The 22129-nt window shown below is 35.9% G+C and overlaps 1 protein-coding gene across 10 annotated transcripts in view; it reads right to left on the bottom strand.

The window, feature by feature from the left end:
• The window catches only part of RPS6KA3 (ribosomal protein S6 kinase A3), a 124459-nt gene that overhangs the window by 80100 nt on the left and 22230 nt on the right, over positions 1-22129 (bottom strand). For 2 of the 10 annotated variants that reach the window (XM_085008742.1, XM_085008741.1), the window contains exons 2-5: positions 17979-18072; positions 16962-16998; positions 11921-11964; positions 10825-10881 (exon numbers count right to left, since the gene is read on the bottom strand). In XM_085008742.1, coding sequence (XP_084864868.1) covers positions 10825-10881; positions 11921-11923 — 60 coding nt within the window. In that variant the 5' untranslated portion in view covers positions 11924-11964; positions 16962-16998; positions 17979-18072. Of the gene's footprint in view, positions 1-10824; positions 10882-11920; positions 11965-16961; positions 17063-17978; positions 18073-22129 lie in introns of all 10 variants that reach the window. The other 8 variants (XM_085008746.1, XM_021080343.2, XM_085008747.1 and 5 more) reach the window with 7 other exon arrangements.

The following is a 22129-nucleotide window of genomic DNA, read 5'->3' on the forward strand; positions in this document are numbered from 1 at the left end:
CTCTCAGGCAATGAAAGTTAGAACAACAGACAATAGTCTACACAGTAAGTCAGTAAGTGTCGTTATCGTATCACTCCACAAACGTTCCCTGCCAATGAGGGCTCTATTGTGCTTTTCTGTGTTGAGTGGGTTCTTCACTGTCTCTATTGTATACTCGGCCAGGGCTTCTGTTTCTGTAGTTTATTTTGTCTTTGACTCATGACAACTGCAAGAGTTGTGCAAGTGTGTGCTAGATTCACGACTATGCGTATCATTTTGGATGTTCAAATGCAAGTTTTACCGTAGCCTGAGGGAACCTTCAAGGAAATGATGGAAACCAGCAGACAAATGGGACCTGATGAAATTCCCTGGATATCGTGAAGGCCTTCATACACACCACTGCTGCTTTAGGGTTATTATATGAATGGTAGCTATAGCATGTGTAGAAGTCAGAAGGAAGTAGTGCTAAAGGCCCATCATGCCTGAAGGGGATTTGAAAAGACTGGGGCAATAACAGTGTATTCCTGCCTATGTTGTTCCTAGGAGTGCTGCTCTTTAACTTGGCATCTAAGGTCATTTACAATCTATTTCCATTTTCTTTTTAAACCATTTTTACCTCTACTGCTTTTAACTAGCTTTCTCCAATTCTTCACAATCATGCATGTGACTCTGATACAAGAGCTATAAAGACTGAGTTGATAATAAATACTATGTTGAGGACTGGAGTAATATAATATTTACAAAGTTAATGCTATAAGCGATTAATGTATGCACGGTCATTAGAAATAAACAATAAGGGGAACAGAAAGGACCAAGTTAAGAGAAAGTCAAGTAATTGTACAATTTTGTCTGAGACAAGGCCTACTGTTAGCTGCAAAATTACTGGATACCATCCTAATTCCTAAGAGGTATACTTTATCCCTGATGAATGGTCTAAGAGAGCAGGATCAGCCTCTGGAAGGAAGAGGACAGGAAAATTAACACTCACTGGGCTCTTACTTTGTGCTAGGTACTTATTTACCTTCTTTAATTCTCAAACCTCAGAAGAACCTTTTCCCCAGCAATATAAGGACCACTAAGAGAATTATTTCCTCACTAAGCAAAAAATGCTTTAATGATTCTTGGATGATTATGGAGACCTGAACTGCCAAGAGTCCCTATTTCTTCAGCATGGATCATAAGAGCCTGGCATCCTCTGGCCAGGTGAGAAAGGATAGAAAATTCTGGCATCCAAGAAGATATCTTGGCTTCAGATATCTTAGCACTCTACCTTCTGCTATTAAGGCAGTCTCTCTCCCAGCTCTACCACAACAAAGGATAAAAACAATTAAGTCTCTTGAGCAGAAAATGGAGAACAAAAGGCATGAGCTGGAGCAAGTTAATTGGTGAGGAATTCAATTATACATAAATATGAATTTCACTGTTTACTGCTTAAAGAAATATACTCTAGTTACATTTCTTGTGCATAATGTTTCTTTTCTTTTTTTTTTTTTTTTGTCTTTTGTCTTTTTTGTTGTTGTTGTTGTTGTTGCTATTTCTTGGGCCGCTCCCGCGGCACATGGAGGTTCCCAGGCTAGGGGTCGAATCGGAGCTGTAGCCACCGGCCTACGCCAGAGCCACAGCAACGCGGGATCCGAGCCGCGTCTGCAACCTACACCACAGCTCACGGCAACGCCGGATCCTTAACCCACTGAGCAAGGGCAGGGACCGAACCCGCAATCTCATGGTTCCTAGTCCGATTCGTTAACCACTGCGCCACGACAGGAACTCCATAATGTTTCTTTTTTAAGTTTATAGTTGTTTTAAAATTTGCTTTCTTTTCTTTATGCCTAAATCAAATTCTTCTCACCCAGGCTCTCAAGTGAATTTTCAACACTCAAACCTACTGGATAATTGATCACTGCTAACTTTTTTTTTTTTTTTTTCCTGGAGACAGCCCTCCTGGAATCATCTGTCTGCTTCAATATGGACTGAGGATTCTCTAAGCCTACTGAATGAACCGGTCTTCTGAGCATCCTTTATTCATCATAATGGGAAAGAACTTTCTTCACTGTGCTTGTAAATGCTGGATCATTAGTTGCCTGAATCTCATGTCTCTTTTCCTTAGATAATAATCTAGTGTTGGCAGAGCCCATTTTTCATCAACTTCCTAAGAAGAGGTACATGTCTTAAAATATCTTGGTTGAAAATCATTTTCACTAAGCATCAAAGGCATTACTCCTTGACTTTTAACTTTCAATGTTGAAATGTCTGATATTATTCTTATACCCAGTGCTTTCTATATGGTATATATATATATATATATATATATAAAACCTCAAAAAAAAAAAAAAAAAAAGAGTTCCTGTCGTGGTGCAGCGGAAACAAATCCAACTAGGAACCATGAGGTTTCGGGTTAGATCCCTGGCCTTGCTCAGTGGGTTAAGGATCCGGCGTTGCCGTGAGCTGTGGTGTAGGTGGCTGATGCGGCAGCTTGGATCCTGCATTGCTATGGCTCTGACGTAGGCCAGCAGCAACAGCTCCAATTCGACCCCTAGCCTGGGAACCTTCATATGCAGCGGGTGCGGCCCTAAAAAGAGAAAAGGCAAAAAAAAAAAAAAAAAAAAATCTCTAAAAGCTTGTCTTAGTCCGTTTGGGCTGTTATAACAAAGTACCATAGACTGAATGGCTTATAATAAACAAACTTATTTCTCACAGTTCTGGAGGCTGAGAAGTCCCAGTCTAAGTTGCCAGCAGATTCAGTGTTTGGTGAGGATCTGTTTCCTGGTTCATAGATGGCCATCTTGATGTATCTTCATGTAGCAGAAGGGGTGAGAGAGGAGCTCTCTGGGGTCTATTTTATAAGGGCACTAATTCCATTCATGAGGGGTCTGCCCTTTATGACCTAACCGCCTCTCAAAGGCCCCACCTCTAAACATCATCACACTGGGGATTAGGCTTCAACACAATGACTTTTGAAAGTACATATCTAGCCCACAGCAAAAATTTTAGGATCTTCGCTTTATCCCTAATGTTTTGATATTTCATAATAATGAAATTTCTTGAGAGTAGGGTTGTTTTTCTTTTTCTTTGATAGGCTTTCAGGAGACTGTTTTTATTTTTATTTATTTATTTGTCTTTTTGCCTTTTCTAGATCTGCACCCGCAGCATATGGAGGTTTCCAGGCTAGGGATCCAATCAGAGCTGTAGACGCCGGCCTATGCCAGAGCCACAGCAACACGGGATCCGAGCCACATCTGTGACCCACACCACGGCTCACAGCAACGCCGGATCCTTAACCCAATGAGCAAGGGCAGGGATCAAACCCGCAACCTCATGGTTCCTAGCCAGATTCGTTAACCACTGAGCCATGACGGGAACTCCAGGAGGCTGTTTTTAATCTGGAGACTCATAGCCATGATGTTGGGGAAAATTTTTTTTTGGTACTTTGTATTTTTTTTTTGTAATTTATATAATCTAAGAGTACAATGATCACTGTACCATTATGAAAGAAAAAGTGCTGCCAATTAAAATGCGTCATACCTTCAATTATAACAAACATTCTGATTTCAGAGATATTAAGATGTGCGGAAAAAAACATGTATCTTACGGTAGTCTTTCTTTTTCTTTTTGCTTTTAATCCCAGGTCAATCACAGAACTTCTTTTTTTCTTCTTCTTTTTTTTTTTTTTTTATTTTCCCACTGTACAGCAAGAGGGTCAGGTTATCCTTACATGTATACATTACAACTACATTTTTTCCCCCACCTTTTGTTCTGTTGCAACATGAGTATCTAGATGAAGTTCTCAATGCTACTCAGCAGGATCTCCTTGTAAATCTATTCTAAGTTGTGTCTGACAAACCCAAGCTCCTGATCCCTCCCACTCCCTCCCCCTCCCATCAGGCAGCCACCAGTCTTTTCTCCAAGTCCATGATTTTCTTTTCTGAGGAGATGTTCATTTGTGCTGGATATTAGATTCTAGTTATAAGTGATATCATATGGTATTTGTCTTTGTCTTTCCGGCTCATTTCACTCAGTATGAGATTCTCTAGTTCCATCCATGTTGCTGCAAATGGCATGATGTCATTCTTTTTTACGGCTGAGTAGTATTCCATTGTTTATATATACCACCTCTTCTGAATCCGATCATTTGTCGATGGACATGTGGGTTGTTTCCATGTCCTGGCTATTGTGAATAGTGCTGCAATGAACATGCAGGTGCATGTGTCTCTGGTATTCTTTCTTAATTTTTTTCTCCACTATCTCCTTTTAGAACTCCTACTGGGTAAGTGCCAGATTGCTTTTTTTCCTTTTTCTTTGTCTTGCTCTATCTTGAGGGAGGTTTTCTCAAGTTTAGTTTCTAAATATTGTACTAAAATAGAAAATATTACTATCACATTTTTAATTTCTTAGAGTTTATTTTTCTGATAAAAAATAGCATCCTACTCTTGGTTTAGGAAATCAATTCCATCTCTTAGCACTCAAAGGATTTTTTTTTTTTTTTTTTTTTTTTTTTTTTTTTTTTTGCTTTTTAGGGCTGCACTAGTGGCATATGGAAGTTCCCAAGCTAGGGGTTGAATCGGAGCTAGAGCTCCCAGCCTACACCACAGCCACAGCAACATGGGATCCCCAACCCACTAAGCAAGGCCAGGAATCGAACCCACATCCTCATGAATACTAGTCGGATTAATTTTCCACTGTGCCACAACAGGAACTCCCTCAAAGGATATTAATTTAACTTTTCTTTTCCCTTTTCCTGTACAGTCTGTTTCCCCAAGATCTTATTCTTTCACATTGGAATCCTTTCTCAAATATCTGGTGATATTTCACTTTTAACTCATTTTTAAGAATGAGGCACTGGAGTTCCCGTCGTGGCTCAGTGGTTAATGAATCCAACTATGAACTACGAGGTTGTGGGTTTGATCCCTAGCCTTGTTCAGTGGGTTAAAGATCCGGCGTTGCCGTAAGCTGTGGTGTAGGTCGCAGACACGGCTTGGATCCCATGTTGCTGTGGCTGTGGTGTAGGCCGGCGGCTGCAGCTCCAACTGGACCCCTAGCCTGGGAACCTCCATATGCTGTGGGTGTGGCCCTAAAAAGACCAAAAAAAAAAAAAAAAAAAAAAAAGAATAAAGAATGAGGCACTAAGAGTGGACCGGATGTTCTAGAGCTTGTCAACTGGTAGGCTTTTTTTGTGGGTTAGCTAGCCAAGTAGCCAGTCTTACACTGAAGATCTCAGATCTCCCAAATGTCAGTAACTCAAAGAATTTTATCAGGGATCATTTGGTTTCTTCAGGAAAGATGATTCTACTTTCGTGTCTGGAGGATATGGTCCTGGTTGGTGGAATGGATAGGGGAAGGGGATCATATCACCATTGAGGAATAGGCTTTCACTTGGTCTCCCTGTTTCTATCCCAGGGTCTCACCTCACTTTCTACTATGCCTGGGCATCCCCAAGTCTGGAGCCTCTCTGGTTCATTTTTCTCTATGAAATACTTTCTGTCTCTTCCAGGAGTAGGAGAGGAAATAGAGTGAGAGCATTTTATATAGACATTTAACCAATTTCTATATTCAGTTCCATGCCATACCTCCACTTTCCATAGGACCTGATGACCTCATTCATGAGATCTTCTGGTGCTTTGGGGCCCTGGATGATGGCTTCGTGCTGAGGTACTCCTCACAAACACTGAGGTCGTATAATTTCCTCTTGTTACGACTTTTATATGCTTTTCATTTTTTTAATTTCTATTTTTTTTTTATTTTTTGTCTTTCTGCCATTTCTGGGGCCGCTCTCGTAGCATATGGAGGTTCCCAGACTAGGGGTCTAATCGGAGCTGTAGCTGCCGGCCTACACCACAGCCACAGCAACGAGGGATCCGAGCGCGTCTGCAACGTACACCACAGCTCACGGCCAAGGCCAGATCCTTAACCCACTGAGCGAGGCCAGGGATCGAACCTGCAACCTCATGGTTCCTAGTCAGATTCGTTAACCACTGCACCATGACGGGAACTCCTGCTTTTTATATTCTATACATTGTGGTTCAAATAACAGAAGTTTTCTAATTTCAAAGACCATGTTTCTGTTTCTTACTCTCCTTTTTGCTTTGGATGGTAATTTTCCAGAGGAGAAGAGGACGAAAACAGCTTTATTTTGCCATTTTAAAATTTCAAGTTTCCCATATGTCCTTTTGTTTCTCTAACAAGTAAGCAGAGTTCTTGGCACCTAACAGACATTCATTAACTACTTCATTAATGAGTGATTAGATGTAGTCAGCAGACTAAGCTGCTGTAATAAAAAGACCCCAAAATGCAAAGGTTCAAACCACATAAGTGCCTATTTTTCTCTCATGAAGCAGTTGATAGGTGTGACGCTAGGTTAGAGGGAAGGGTGTCGTCAGATCTTTAGGTCATTAAGGATCCAGGTTTCTTCTCTCTTATTATTCTCTCCATCCTATAGTTTTGTTGTGACTGCAACTGGCTAATCACACTCTTGCACTCTGACGCATAGAAAAGGGGCCAATCAACCTACAAGAAAGCCCATCAGTTGATGCTTCATACATACGGTCAGTATCTTGCAGTTTCTATGGGCCAGGAATCTGGGCTAACAAACTTGAGGAATCTGGGCTAACAAACTTGTGAGCTTGGAGGCAGATCAAGGTTCAGATGAAACACTAGACCAGGCAAACTCCTTAATGGTAGCCTGTGAGAGACTCTGAACCAAAGGACCCCATTAAGCTGTGCCCAGATTCCTGGCCCACAGAAACTGTGAAAGAATAAATGTATGTTGTTTTAAGCTAGTAAGTTTATGCATAAGCTATGTTACGCATAAAATAGAAACTACTGCAACATCTCAACTTTCACTATTTAAATTATCAGTAACTGCCAAAATGAAAACTTTCAATTGTACATTAAAGGCAAATACAATTTAAAAGTATAAGGCTTAAATGTATTTGACAATCTTTTGGCTTTAACACCATTAAAGAAATAATAAGTAGTAGGCTTTATCTCATACTTGTACTCAATTCCTATAATGTGGAATGATCTCAACAACTTCACCCACACTGCTGCTAATATTTTACTACTGCATCTTTTTAGCCAATCTCGAGAATGCTATTTTCCTTCAGATGTAAATGTTGCTAACACAGCTATGAGCACTCAGAAGGAAAGTATGAACCATGGAAAATATTTTGATTTTTAGACTATAGAGAATCAAAAATTTGAAGGTTTTTCTCCCAAAGGAATTCTTGCATAAAGGGAAAAAAATGTGGCTGGTGGCACAAAAATCAATATTAACACTTAGCAATTGTTTTTACATTTGCTTAAATGCTAATAAATATATACTATCACATATAATATAGACAAATGAAGTAAAATGCCTCAAACGGGAGATACAGAAATCTAGACCAAATCTGAAGGCAGTCTCAGGCACTGCCCATGCCTGGGTCCCTGCGCTAGCCAAGGTTTAATTCACATGTTCCTTTGATTAACAAGCAGTGATGGAACATCTACTGGGTACTCTGTGCCAGATAGATGGATATAAACAAGGAATAATTCAGACATGGTCACTGCCTCAGGAAGCTCACAGTTTAGTAGGAAATACAGACAAGTAAATAAGCAGTAGAATGTAGTGTGGTGTCATTCAAGGTATGCACAGGCTGCTAGGGTAACACAAAAGAAAAACACTCAACTCAAGGTAGAAATGAAAGTGGCACTTATGTCAGGAAGATACCTCAGTTGAACTGATATCAAAACTTGGACCTGAAGGATGATCAGGACTCAAATGGAGGGGAGTGGTAAGGGAAAAGAATTCTGGGAGAGGGACTATCACCTATGAAGGCTCAGGAGTAAAAGAGAACCTGATACATTTGGATGATTGGACTTTCGGCAGAGGGTAGAGGTGTGTGGCTGGAGACGATAGGGAGATGTATGCAAAGGTCTTATGCAGGGTCACATTTATTACTGTTTATTATATAGGTCATATTGCAGAGTTTGGATTTTATTTAAAGAAGCATAAAACTTACGAAGGGTTCTGAGAGGAGGAGTACAATAATCTCACTCCTTCATAAGTGATCTAACATTCATGACAATTTGTTTGATTTTTGAAAAATTAACTCTCCAGATATATTAAAAGGCATACAAAAACATAACTTTTTTATATATTAGCAAGAACCAGATGGAAGACATAGCAAAAAATAAATTCCACTTACAAGAGAACAAAAACTATAAAATACTCATGAATTATTTTAATAAGAGATGTACAAACCATATTAAGAAACCATAAAATTTCAATAAAGGATATAAAAGAAGTCGGAATAAATGAATGTTCTTGGAAGTGAAGACTCAACATTATTAAAATAATTTTCCTTATGTTAATTTGTAAGTTTAATGCAATTTGAATAAAAATTACAATAAAATGTTTAGGAGTGGGAGTTCTCTCATGGCATAGTAGGTTAAGATTCCTGCACTGCCACTGCAGCAGATCAGGTAGCTGCTGTGGTGCAGGTTGGATCCCTGGCCCAGAAATTTCCATATGCCACAGGCACTAATTAAAAAAAAAATTATCAGAACTGTTTGATAAACTGATTCTAGAAAATGTGTAAGACTACAATTCTGAAAAGTAAAAAGGTATGAAGGCTTGCCCTGTCATACATTAAAAAAAAAATAAATGTACAATAAGTGAAAATGTATGTAAAGCTAAAATGTTCAGGGGTATTGTGGGTTGTTGAACTGTGTCTTCCAAAAAGGTATGTTCAAGTTTTAATATCCAGTACCCGTGAATGTGATCTTATTTGAAAACAGTTTTTGCAGATGTGATAATGTTAAAGTGAAGTCATATTGGAATAAGGTGGGCCCCAATCCAATGACTGGTGTCCTTACTAAGAAGAGGGAAATTTGGACACAGATGTGCACACAGGGAGAACGCCCTGTGACAATGGAGGTAGAGATTGGAGCGATGTGTCTACAAGCCAAGGAATGCCAAGGACTGCCATCGGCCACCAGAAGATGGGTGAGGAAAAGAAGGATCCTCCCTTAGAGACTTCAGAGAGAATATGGCTCTGCTGACACCTTGATTTCAAAGTGCTACTCTTCTGAACTATGAGAGAATAAATCTCCATTGTTTAAGCCATGTAGTTCATGGTACTTTGTTAGGGGAGTCCTGGAAACTAACACTAGGGCTATAAGGCTATTTTATATATGCTAAAAGAGGGATCTCAAATGAATGGGAATGAATTGGTTTTATTTATTCAATAACTAAAGATTAGAACAACAGGCTATCCATTTTCAAAGAAAAGTTAGATTTCTACATCATAACAGGTACTAAAATTCCAAGTAGATCACAAACCTAAATGCAAAAACCAAAACAATGAAAGTGTAAGAAAATGTAAGAGGTTATTTTCATAAGCTTGGTTCAAGTAAGAATTTTCTAACTAAAACAAGAAACCCAGAAGGCAAATGTGACCATTTAAAAATGAAAACTTCTGTATATAAACAATGAAAGACAATATAATCAACGTTAAAAAATAGGGAGAAAATACTTGCAAGATATAGTCATGGAGTTATCATCTAGAATATATAAAGAGATCATACAGACCACAAGGAGACAATAAATATCCCAAAAGAAAATTTGGAAAACACAAGGCCAATAATGCATGGATATATAACCTCACTAATAATCAAATAACATGCAAAATGAAATGAGAAAGTATGATTTATTTAATGTGGCTCAAATTAAAAATAATTTCTGATAATATCCAGTGTTGAACAGGGTATGGTAAAATAGGCACTTACATATAGTGGAATTTTTATATCTTTTTGGTTTGGAGGTCAATTTGGCAATGCCTACTAAGATTTAAAGGTTCACATCCTTTGTTTTGGCACATTCGTTTCTAAGATTATATCTTACTGAAACATAAGTTCACAAAAATAAATGGGGGGGGGGGTCCCCTGATGGCCTTGCAGTTAAGGATTCGGCATTGCCACTGCTATGGCTTGGGTTCAATCCCTGGCCCGGGAACTTCTGTATACTGCAGGTGTAACCAAATAAATAAACAGGGGGAAATTACATTAAGTATAGGAGATGCATAAAACAGAATACTATGCAACCATTTAAAATGAGACAGATCTACATATACCATCATAAAAAGATGTTCAAGACATACTAAGTGAAAAGAGAAAGTTGCAGAATATATGTATTTCATAAATATCAGTAATTATCTTATGTACAGAATAAAATGATGATAATAACTGAGCTAAAATGGTTATCTTGCAATCTGTTAATTAATTTATATAATACTGAATGAGGGCCTATTATGTGCCAGGCACCAGTCTAGGTGCTAGGGATTTAGGGCTGAACCAAAGAAATAAGATGAAGAGATGGTGAACAATAATTTTCGATGTTAAATATCTCCATCAAGTATGACCTTTTTATTTATTTCACTAATAAGTCTGCAGTTTGGTTCTTTAAAAAGGTAAGCTTTAGATTGCTAATGAAAAACTTCAACAACGTAGTTTCTTTTGTCATTCTCTTAAAATTAGTCTCATCAAACTGTTTTTTAAAATGTCACTGGTTAGAGTTCCCACTGTGGCTCAGAGGGTTACGAATTCGACTAGTATCCATGAGGATGCAGGTTTGATCTCCGGCCTCACTCAGTGGGTTAAGGATCTGGTGTTGCCGGTCACAGATGAGGCTTGGATCCTGCATCACCGTGGCATAGGCCGGCAGCTATAGCTCCAATTCAACACCTAGCCTGGGAACTTCCATATGCAGTGACTGCGGCCCTAAAAAGCCAAAAAAAAAAAAAAAAAAAAAAAAAAGGCACTGGCATATATATTCAAGAATGTATTTTGTGATACAATTATTTTACTTACAGTTTGTGGATTAATCTCCTCCTCTCCCATAGGTTCATCCATAATTTGCTGTCCATTCTGTGAAAAGCATAGCAAGTAGAAAGTTACCAAAACAGATCTCACAATAAAGTCAAATGAAAGCAGACCAAACAAAATCATATAGGAATATATTTACCCCAAAGGGTTATAATGAAGTACAGAACCACCATTAAAGTATGCAGTTGCCAAATTGCAACAGGTTGTGCTTCAAAAGTTAATGTGTAAATTGATTATTTACAACTATAAAAATGTTTTTTCATGGAAATAATATAATAAATGATGGCTACCTTTCCAGGTAAGCCCTTGAGTTTGTTGTTAGTTAAATGCATTACAACAGTCTTATTTAATAACCTCTCCAAATATCACTTAACGATACTTTCTATGGCAAAACACATTCTAAATTTCAACTCCAGTGATAATTAATCAGGGCAACTGATTCATTATTTGGGGAGAAATTAAGCTAGATCTCTACATCAGAAGAGATTTTAGATGGATTACACATTTAAATGTCAAAAAGCAAAATTATACAAGTATTAGAAAAAAATATAGGTGAATAATACTTATGAGGTAAGAAAGGCAGAAATCATAAAGGAAAAAATGACACTTGAATCCATAAAAGTTTAAAATGTCTTCTGTCAGACATAAAAAAGATAAAGACAAATTATTACAAAAAAAGCAACATATGACAAAGGGTTGGTAACCTCAATATATAAAGAACTTTTGTTTTACAAACCTGTAAGAAAAAACGATGAACCTCAACAGAAATGAGCAATAAGGGAAAAAAGAGTTCAGCCTTAGTACTAATAAACGAAATGCATTTAACCAAAAGATACCTCTGCCTTTCAAACTGGTAACAGTTTACAGAAAAAAATAACACCCAGTGCTAATACAGGTTTAGGGAAAAGAGCACTCAGGATACACTGCTGGATAAAGTGTAAATCAGCACAACCTTTCAGAAAGGCAACCTAGGTGTTTATTTTTAAAAAGGAAGACACATAAAACTTTGAAATATGCCATCATTTCACCTTTTTAAAAAAAGTGGACAAGTGTGCAAAGATGTACATATAAGAATGCTCACCATAACTTTTTCCAAAAAGAACTCCAAATTGGAAACCTAAATTCCTAACAATAGAGAACTAGTTAAATATATTATGGTACATCCATATAATGGAATACTATGCAGTTACTAAAAATGATGAGAAAGATGTAAATTTATTGACAGAAAGACAGTCACATGTAATAAGTGAAAAAGCAGTTTACAAAACAATATGGATTGTAATGATCCCATTTTAAATAAATATATACATGTTTCAATGTATATATTTGTATGGGAAAAACTCTGGAAGGATATACACCAAAATGTTAACAGTGGCTATCTCTGGGTGGCAGAATTTCAGACAATTTAAATGGTTTTGTTTATTTGAATTTTCTAATGTATCTACAATATCTACAATATGTATTATTTTTGTATTAAAGACAAAGCAAAACCAAAAGTTAGTTATACATAGTGTCTTCTGTTGTTCCCTCAATGGAGAAAGGAGGAAATTCCCCTGACCACTCATTAATTCAGTAAATGTACAAGGATCTAAGCTAACCATCTATGGAGCATTATCAACTAGGAAATAAAAGGTAGCCCACACATTACCTCATATCCCACATAAGGCAGCTGCTCTGAGTTTGAACTCCTCTCTCTACTCTCCCTATCTCTATTTATCAATCCACCCATTTCATTTCATTTATGCTATGTTCTAGGCACTAAGCTGGAGATGAAAGGTTAATGAAACACAGCCCCCATCCTAAAGATCCATCCTAGGAGATCTCACAGGTCTATTCAGCCATAAAAAGGGCAACTTTCATTTTCAAACATTCATAGAATATGTTTCTAGGTTAGGGAACGCCTACTCAAATTACAAAGCATAGAAATGGTGCCAAAATACAGAAAAGGGAGAGGCAGGTATAAAATGTTTCTTTTCCTAAGACACTTTCGGAGGCTATGGTATTGCATACTTCGATGGTAAGAACTCAAATAACTCAAGTATACATCTTTCTCTTAAAAATCACAACCATGTATTCAACTGAATACTGATCATCTGTATCTAAACATCCCAGACAAACTTTAAACTAGCTCCTAAGAACACTGGCTTTGGAGTCAGACACCTAGATTCGAATTTCTGCTCTTAAACTAATTATGAAGCCTTGGACAAGTTATTTAAACTAAGCTTTACTTTCTTTATATGGAAAGTAGAGATTAAAAAGTCTTATCTTCAGAGAGTTGTGAAAAATAAATGAGATAATGATATAAATAGGACTTTAAGTGCACTACCTGTCATTTAGTAAATAATCAGTCAGCTATTTTAATAATGATTTTTATTTTTTTCCATTATAGCTGGTTTACAGTGTTCTGTCAATTTTCTACTGTATAGCAAGGTGACCCAGTCACACATACATGTATACATTTTTTTTTCCTCACATTATCATGCTCCATCATAAGTGACGAAATATAGTTTCCAAAGTCAGCTATTTTAATTGTAGCCAAAGTTCAATCACTCCCTCTGTGGCCCACTAATCTGCTACCTCTCCTATATTTGCAATCTTAGTGAATGGTATCATCATTAATCTAGTAGCTAAAACTAGATTTTCTCATTATTTGTACCCAGCATTCTTTTCCTGTAACACAGATCTACTCAATGGCTCCCCATTATTTGATTTTTAGAACCCTTGGGGGTTTTTTTGTTTTTTGTTTTGTCTTTTTGCCTTTTCTGGGGCCACTCCCGCAGCATATGGAGGTTCCCAGGCTAGGGGTCCAATCAGAGCTGTAGCCACCAGCCTACGCCAGAGCCACATCAACGCGGGACCCGAGCCATGTCTGCGACCTACACCACAGCTCATGGCAACACCGGATCCTTAACCCCACTGAGGGAGGCCAGGGATCAAACCTGCAAACTCATGATTCCTAGTTGGATTTGTTAACCACTGAGCCACAACGGAAACTTCCAAGAACCCTTCGTTTAACTTGAGCGACATTCATATTTTCCATGGAAATATGACAATCATCTGCTCCTTATAACTGTTAGTGAAAAGTAAGAATCACAGATTATAATTTACTTTTTGGTACAGTAGGAACAGAACTAAAACTGGAATTGGTAGACCAGGGGTAGAGTCCTAAGGTCTGACAATGATAACCTTTATGATTTGGGGCAGTTCAGACTTTCTCCTAGCCTACTGCTTTACTTGTTCAAAATGGGGATACTTGCTCTGTCTACTCAAAGGGTTATTGTTAAAACTGAGGTAACTCATAGGAAAAATACTTTACAAACTGTAAAAAGTGATACCAACACAAACTGCTATTATTAAGGTGAGGGTAGCTTCCTTGGGATAAAACACTGCTACATAAAGTCCTTTTGATCTTGGAATCAAAAAAATTTAGAACTGGTAAGGGATCTTCTGTTCCAAATACACATCCACATGTTTAAATTCTTATCCCATTCTCACCTATATATGAACACTATCAGGACAAGAAAGTACTACCTCAATAGGCAGCCTACTACACCACCTCAGAAAAAGCACTGACTGCTAGATAATATTCTTCTTTATATAGTAACTTCCCTCGAATACAAATTTCCTTTAAAAGGATTACTAATATATGACAATTCAGTTATACATATATATAATCCTTATTTTAAAATTTTGATTCCTCTTTTTCCAGTTCTAAATCATTGCTATAGCTTCTATAGATTAAGATTCCAAATCAGCTTCTTCACTATTTTCAGCTTCATGTAATACATAAACTGTACAAATATTTTCTTTTCTAAACTCTCCACTCAGCTAATTAACAGTAATATACTAACAAAGCAATTTAAGAAAAAATTAAGTGAAACATGATCTAAAGGTATTTTATGCTCTACTTTTTGCAAAACATCTACTTCCTTTCTGAGTTTAGCAAAGGTTTAAAATTTTAAGCAATTTAATTTTTTAATGATTTTTAATATTTATTTATTTTGCTTTTTAGGGCCACACCCGTGGCATGTGGAGGTTCCCAGGCTAGGGGTCGAATCGGAGCTATAGCTGCCGGCCTACGCCAGAGCCACAGCAATGCAGGATCCGAGCCGCGTCTGCGACCTACACCACAGCTCACGGCAACTCCAGATCCTTAACCCACTGAGGGAGGCCAGGGATCAAACCCGCAACCTCATGTTCCTAGTTGGATTCATTTCCACTGTGATGACGGGAACTCCTGAACAATTTAATTTTTAGGTCACGAAAATATAAAAGCCAGTGTTATCCTACAACCAGTGAAGCTTTATCAAAATTGACCCAGAAAAGCATCTTTACTTTGTCAGAACATTGTAAATCAACTATAATAAAAAATTTTTTAAAATACCAATATTTTTGTATTACTTCACCAAAACAAGGATTCAAATGCTACCTACTAGAAATGAGTATAAAGTTACCTCTGCAGCTAAGAATTTTCGCTTTTGAAAAATGACCCTTGGCTTCACTAGATATTATGTTACATGGACCACAAGTCATACTCAACACTGCAATACTTTTAGTTCCAAAAGTTCAAGTAATAATACTAATTAAACAAGAAAATTCATTTCTCTAATTTTAAGAAACGAAGAGAAAAAACATGTGGTCTGAATCTAGCTAGTACCAGGTTTAAACCTCAGTTCTATTACTTACTGCTATAGCTACCCAACCTTGGGTAGATTAGTTAACATTCTGAGCCTGAGTTTCTTCATTTATAAGATGCATAAAATACCTATTTCATAGGGATGATATAATTGAAAGGACCCACCAAGGGAAAGAGCAGATGATCAGTAAATGCTACTTCCTCTTTGGCCTCAACTGACCATGTAATATTTACATTTCTAGAGTGAGCTTCTAAAGCTGGAATGCAATGAAGAAATACAGGAGACTGTTGAGATACCTGTTTCACCACTTACTACAGCCAATCTTCTGCCAAGCAGGGTGGAAGAGATCATTTATATGTGTGACATGTTTTTACATAATGTGGCTAAAGAATGAGTACGGACAAAAAAGAAGAGTTAAAACGTGAGGCAAATATATTTATCCTCTCCCATCCCACCATAATGCCTTCCAGCCAAAAAACTGCAGAGCTTGGCAGACTGTACATATGCAAATATTATGTGAAATACTGGAAAAGGTTAGGAAATGCTAATCATGCTTTACTCTGGTAGTCTGAAATGTGTAGAAGTCAAAAATTGAATAGTATACAGTATAAGTCTCTTCAGAACAAATCAGTTAAAGAAGACTTTTAGCTTGAGCTTCAGCAGGTACTGTTTTCAAAATAACTTCTAATGTTGTGGTATAAAACTACTACTTAAGATAATCTTCCTGGTTTAAGAGGATGAACAATTCAATCAGTAATTCTGAACCAAGTATTGTAAAGAAAAACTTGAAATGTTAAAAATTAGAATATTTTACTAATGAAAAAATTTCCAATTTAAGCAACCCTATTAAACAGATTGTTTTTCTGTAATGGCATGTTATAGCAATGTACATTTCCAGGCTGCTGTTTGATACCTCTGAAGAAAATATAAATAAGTTTTAAAAATGCATTGAGTCCAGGAGAACATCCTGTACAAGTAGACTAGGATTAAAAAAATGATTTGTGATTCATAAATGCTACCTTGAACTTAGTACGACATATCATCTACTGATATATCTTACTACCTAGAAATGAAATGTACATAAAAACATTGGCAGAAAAGAATCTCCCACAGAGAACAGCCTAAAATAACAAGAAAGGAAGAGGAAAAGAATGGGGCCAGCGCCCTAGTGTATTAATTTGGAGACCCAGGTTGTAGATACAAGGAAGGGCTATGTCTCTCTTTTTTTTTTTTAAACCATCCTCAAGTTTCCACAAATATATCTGCCTTCCAAACTCCCTGATATCAGCAGTGGTTTTCCTGTCCAAAGCATATGCAATAGGACTTCCATGAAGGTGCTCGAGGATAAGACATTAGAAACCTCTCTAAAACTTCAGTTAAGATACCATCAAATTGTTCAGAATCCAAAGAATCTTCTACGCAATCATTGAAACAATAAGAAACAAGCATTGTATATTCTTAATAAGGAATGTATATAATCCTTACCAATGTGACAGGATTAAGAATCAGCTCCTCATTTATCCTAAGGAAATATCAGAGATGTGCATAAAGACTTATGTACAGTGATATTCATCATACTCATTATACTGAAAAATAGAAAACAATCTAAATGACCAACAGGGGAGTGGTTAAATAAATCATAATACATCTATTCATATGTAGGAATACTATGCAATGGTTAAAATCAGGGCCTCAAAGAAAAATTAATGATGAAAAAAATGCTTGCAATATATTAAATTAAAAAGGATATAAAACTAAATATTATGACCCCAATTTTGAACCCCCCCCAACATGTGTGCATGTAACTGGCAAAACATACAAAAACCTTATCAGTAGTTACCTGGGTGATAGGATTTTCTTCTTTGTACTGTATTTTCAAAATTATATGCATTTACTATATATTATTTTATAAAGAGAAAAACAATGAAATTAGAAAAATCCATTTATTTCTAGTTAAGATGCCCTTATACACCTGCTTTGCTATTCCTCTAGCAACTAAAGGCCTGCTAGTACTCAAGACTATTTCTACTTTCTGGATTAGGGTAGGAATGACTGCTGGTTATATTTACATTAAGTTTTGGAGGAACCTTTCAGAAATTTTTTTTTCTCTCTCTCTGATGGTTTCCTTTGGTTGCAGACTCAGAAAATAAATACATTTTTAGGCCTGAATCCACCTCATTTTTTTGAGTGTACCCCTAAGGGGAATTCTGCTTATGAAACAAGAGTTATGTTGAGATAATAAAGAAATGAAAACACGGTAGCCAAAATTAAATCTGCATTGTGAATAGCAAGTATTAGAACTGACACTGTAGAAAACAGAATTCATGCCACAGAGGACAAACTTGAGTAAATGAAAAAAAATGAAAGGAAAGATTAGAAAAACTATGGAGGACAGACGTAAAAATAATCTATGAATAACAGATGTTCCTAAAGAAAAAAAAAACAAACAGCAGTTTAATCAATCAAAAGTATAAGAAAACTTCCAGTTCTGAAAAAAAATACCTGAGACTGGAGACTGAGAAGGTTCAACAGAGATCATCAACACCAAGACATGTCCTGGCAAATGTTTTTAAATTTCAAGGATAAAGATATAATCCTACAAGTATACAAGCAGAAAAAAATAGGTTATTTTCAAAGAAACTAAAACCAGGTTGACCTCAGATTTCTCCTCTGCAACAATAAAATGCCAGAAGACAATGAAGTAATGACTTATAAAGAGTTAAAAGGGAAAAGTTATGATCTAAGTATTGTATAACTTGCTCTAGTTTTTCATGTACAAAGATCACAGGATATTATTCTTAGTTCTGCAAAGTCTTATAAAACTTCACCATCCTAGTAGTACCCTTTTTCATAAACCGTTCAAAGGTATGTCTTAGACCATTGAAAGAGAATCAAAATAAGAACTCAAGAATACTGAAGGAAAGAACTGGTGAAGTATACTGATACCAACTTAATATAAAGAAATAAGTGAATAAAATAATTAACCCCAATAAAGGAGAAAGGGTCAATAATGAATAAATAATTGATATAAGTATATAAACAATATAAAACTTCAGAAAGTTAAAGGTAAGATTTGTAACCTCAGGCTAAATTAATGTGGACTCAAAATAAAAGAGGTAGTGGAAGAAGTGAGAAACTAAGATCCTAAATTCTGTCCTTCCTAAAAGGATATTTTAAAAACCACTGCTTTTAGCAATTAGCTAATAAATATAAATTTTGGAATGCTTGAAAAACCATACAACAACCAAGAATTATAGTTATTTATTGCAGTCCAAATCACTGGAGAATATAATAACTGTCAAAGACTGTGAATCGTACTTTATGCAGGTATCACATTCAACCTTAAGTCCCTAAAGTAGGTACAACTGCCTGTTTTACAGATGAGGAAACCAAGGCTCAGAAAAGTTAGTGAATGGCAAAAGCAGGATTCAAAACCAAGTCTTTTCAGCTCCATAATTCTTTCTTCAATATTTCATAACCTCAAACAAAAGAATCCATAAGGCAGAAGAAAAAAAACCACAATAAAAAACTTAAAATAAGATGACAGAAATAATTTCAAAAATAATAATGTAAGAAATGTAAAGTTTAAAGTATCTAAAACAAAGTGTCTTACTAAATATTTGATTCTATTACAGAATTATTGATGTTGTTATGAGTGATGATGACATGGTAGTTAGATGTTTTAAAAATTCTTTATCTTTCAAGAAATATAAATATAAATATTTAGGTCTGAATTGATATATCTACAATTAGCTTCAAAATAATCCACTGGAGCCAGGGAGGGAAAGAGAGAAAGTAGTGTGTATGTGATGGGGAGTACAGATGAAATGAGACTGGCCATGAATTGATAATTTTTGAGGCTGGGCTATGGCAATATGGTGGTTCATTATAATGTTCTCATTACTCTGCTATGTTTGAAATGTTCGATAATAAAAGTTTTAATAGGTTATATTTTTTAAAAGCTTAAAAAATCCACAATTATTTATTGCTTTAAATAGAAACCCAAACAAAAACAGATAAGCATAGAAAAGCTTAAAGAAACAGAAAGCAAGTGGTTTTATTTTTTTTTTTATTATTACAACATTTTTTGGCAATGCCTGCACCACGCAGAAGTTCCCAGGTCAGGGATCAAACCTGGGGCAAGGCAGTGACACCAGATCCTTAACCCAGGAAACTCCCAGAAAGCAGGTGTTTTAAATATTTAGGCCAAAAATGAAATGTAAAGCAAAATCCTTAAGCTGATTAAAAAGGTGATTTGGAAAAAAAAAAAAGGTGATTTGATTTGGACTAAATATATGATTAGTGTTTAATACATAGAGTAACAATTGCTATCATTTACTAAGCAATTATCGCAGACCAGGTAAGTACATCTTTGATGGTTCTCACAACTCTGTAAGGTATTATCACTAGTTTACAAATGAGGAAATTAAGGCAAGACGGGTACGTCAATCTTTTTAAGTACTGTATCCTCAGCCCCTAGCAAAATGCCTGGCATACAGTAGGTGCTCAAAAAATACTTGAATAAATAAAAAAGTCTAATATCCTAAGGTTAATAAGCAGAGTCCAAATTCAAACCTAAATCTGATTCTAAAACCACTACTCAATCACATCTAAATATTTTCATAATGATTTCACAGTAAGAGTGAAAATGTTTATTTCCTTCTGTGTACGTTTCTCTGTTTTTCAGATTTTCTACAATTAGCCTGTGTTTTTAAAATAAGTCATTAAAAATAATAAATGCAAAATGGTACTGAACACTTAATCAGAGACTAACCTAACCACAAAACACAAAAGGAAATATTTTGGGAACTATAATATGAAATAAATGGAAACAAAATGGAAGGGGAAATTTTAGCAGACTAACATCAACTAGCAATAATGAACAAAGAGGACAAAGCATTACTGGTGTAACATACTAGAATAGGTAGATACTGAATTTTATAATGTAAAAAGAATATGGGTTTTTTCAACTATCTATGAAAAGTTATAAAGACTGACCGTGTTTGAAGTAATTAAATAAATACAAAATTCTTAAAAGCAGGAATAGTACAGTTCACATTTTGATTATGATTTTTTAAAATTGAATAAGGAAATAAAGTATTTATTCAGATATTAATATTACTCTAACTACTGGCTCAAGGATAAATAATAATTGCTATCATTTATGCAATGCTCATTTTTAGCTATGTTACATATATTCTCTCATTTAATCCCAATTAACCACTAATAAACCATGAGGGGTATTATTATATAAAGAAAAAAAGGTTGAAAAATAATAACTTGTACAAGATCACAGAGCTGTTAATCTTGCAGATAAGACAAATGAACCCAGTTGTGAAGCCAAAGCTCATACTACTATACAGAAATATCAATATTACTGTTAGATTGTGTCTTTTTTTTTTCCAGCCATGCCTGAGGCATGTGGAAATTCCTGGGCCAGGATGGAACCCGTGTCACAGCAGTGACAACACCAGATCCTTAATCTGCTATGCCACAAGAGAACTCCTCATATTACTGTGAGAATTCGTGTACAAGCATCTAGCTGTGCTCATTTTTCTCTATTTATAAAATAAAATTTTGTAATAAAAGTGGAAAAAACTACAATTCTTCCCTAACACATGTTGTTCTGAAAGTGTCTGTGAAATACCCTATACTAAGAAGGTAATGATTTGTTTTTCTAACATATCATTGATGCAATATTATATTTCAAAATGCATCATCTCCTAAAAGAGATTCCTTTGAATATATCCATATTCTTAATAGGGCAATTAAAAAAGGAAGAAACCATAAATCAAACTAGGAAATATAAGGTAAAGATGATTTGCCACTAAATTTATTTCTAAAAAGTCACTATTTTCTGGTACTTATTTCCTATCCATAAGAGTTCAATGGAATCTTGGCCAGCATGGATTTGAAAGTCTGCCACTAACTGTGGGCAAGCCCTTAGGCCTCTCTGACTTGTGGTTTCTTCATGCATAAAATATGTGAATATCTAAGAGCTCTTCCAGCTTAAAAATGTTATAATCTTGTGACTTCAAGGATTAAAAGTATTTAAATTTTTGTGCGGCTTTTACACCTGAGGAAATTACCAATTCTGTATAAAGCTGTTTCTATGTTATTTCTAACTCTTAATTCCTGCTTTCTTTTCTGAATCCAAAATACAGTTTTATCTATATCCTTCAGTGGTGTCTTTGTATCCAAGTGTAAAGAAGATAATGCCGAAGAATTGATTGTACAAATGTTGTCACTGAAAGCAAAGTACTAATAAAAAATAAGTAAGGAGTCCCCATTGTGGCTCAGTGGATTAAGGACCTGAGAGTCGTTTCTATGAGGATGGGAGTTTGATCCCTGGCCTGGTTCAGTGGGTTAAGGATCTTGCCATAAACTGCAGTATAGGCTGCAGACACGGCTTGGATCCAGTGTTGCCATGGCTGTGGCATAGGCTCCAGCTGCAGCTCTGATTTGACCCCTAGCCTGGGAATGTCTATATGCCATAGGTATGGCATATAGAAAAATAAAAATAAAAATTAAAAATAAAAATTAAATAAAATATTGTTTTTCTTTGCAGACTAAAGAATCTAAAGCAATTTTATAATTTCCAGAATCTAATCTTACTATTCCTTTTTTTTTTTTTTTTTATTTTTCCCATGGCA

This window comes from Sus scrofa, chromosome X (genome assembly GCF_054392235.1).
Source record: "Sus scrofa isolate SSC_HxYL_T2T_F1_AM1 chromosome X, Sscrofa_HxYL_maternal_Yorkshire_Landrace_v2.0, whole genome shotgun sequence".
NCBI classification, from domain to species: Eukaryota; Metazoa; Chordata; class Mammalia; order Artiodactyla; family Suidae; genus Sus; species Sus scrofa.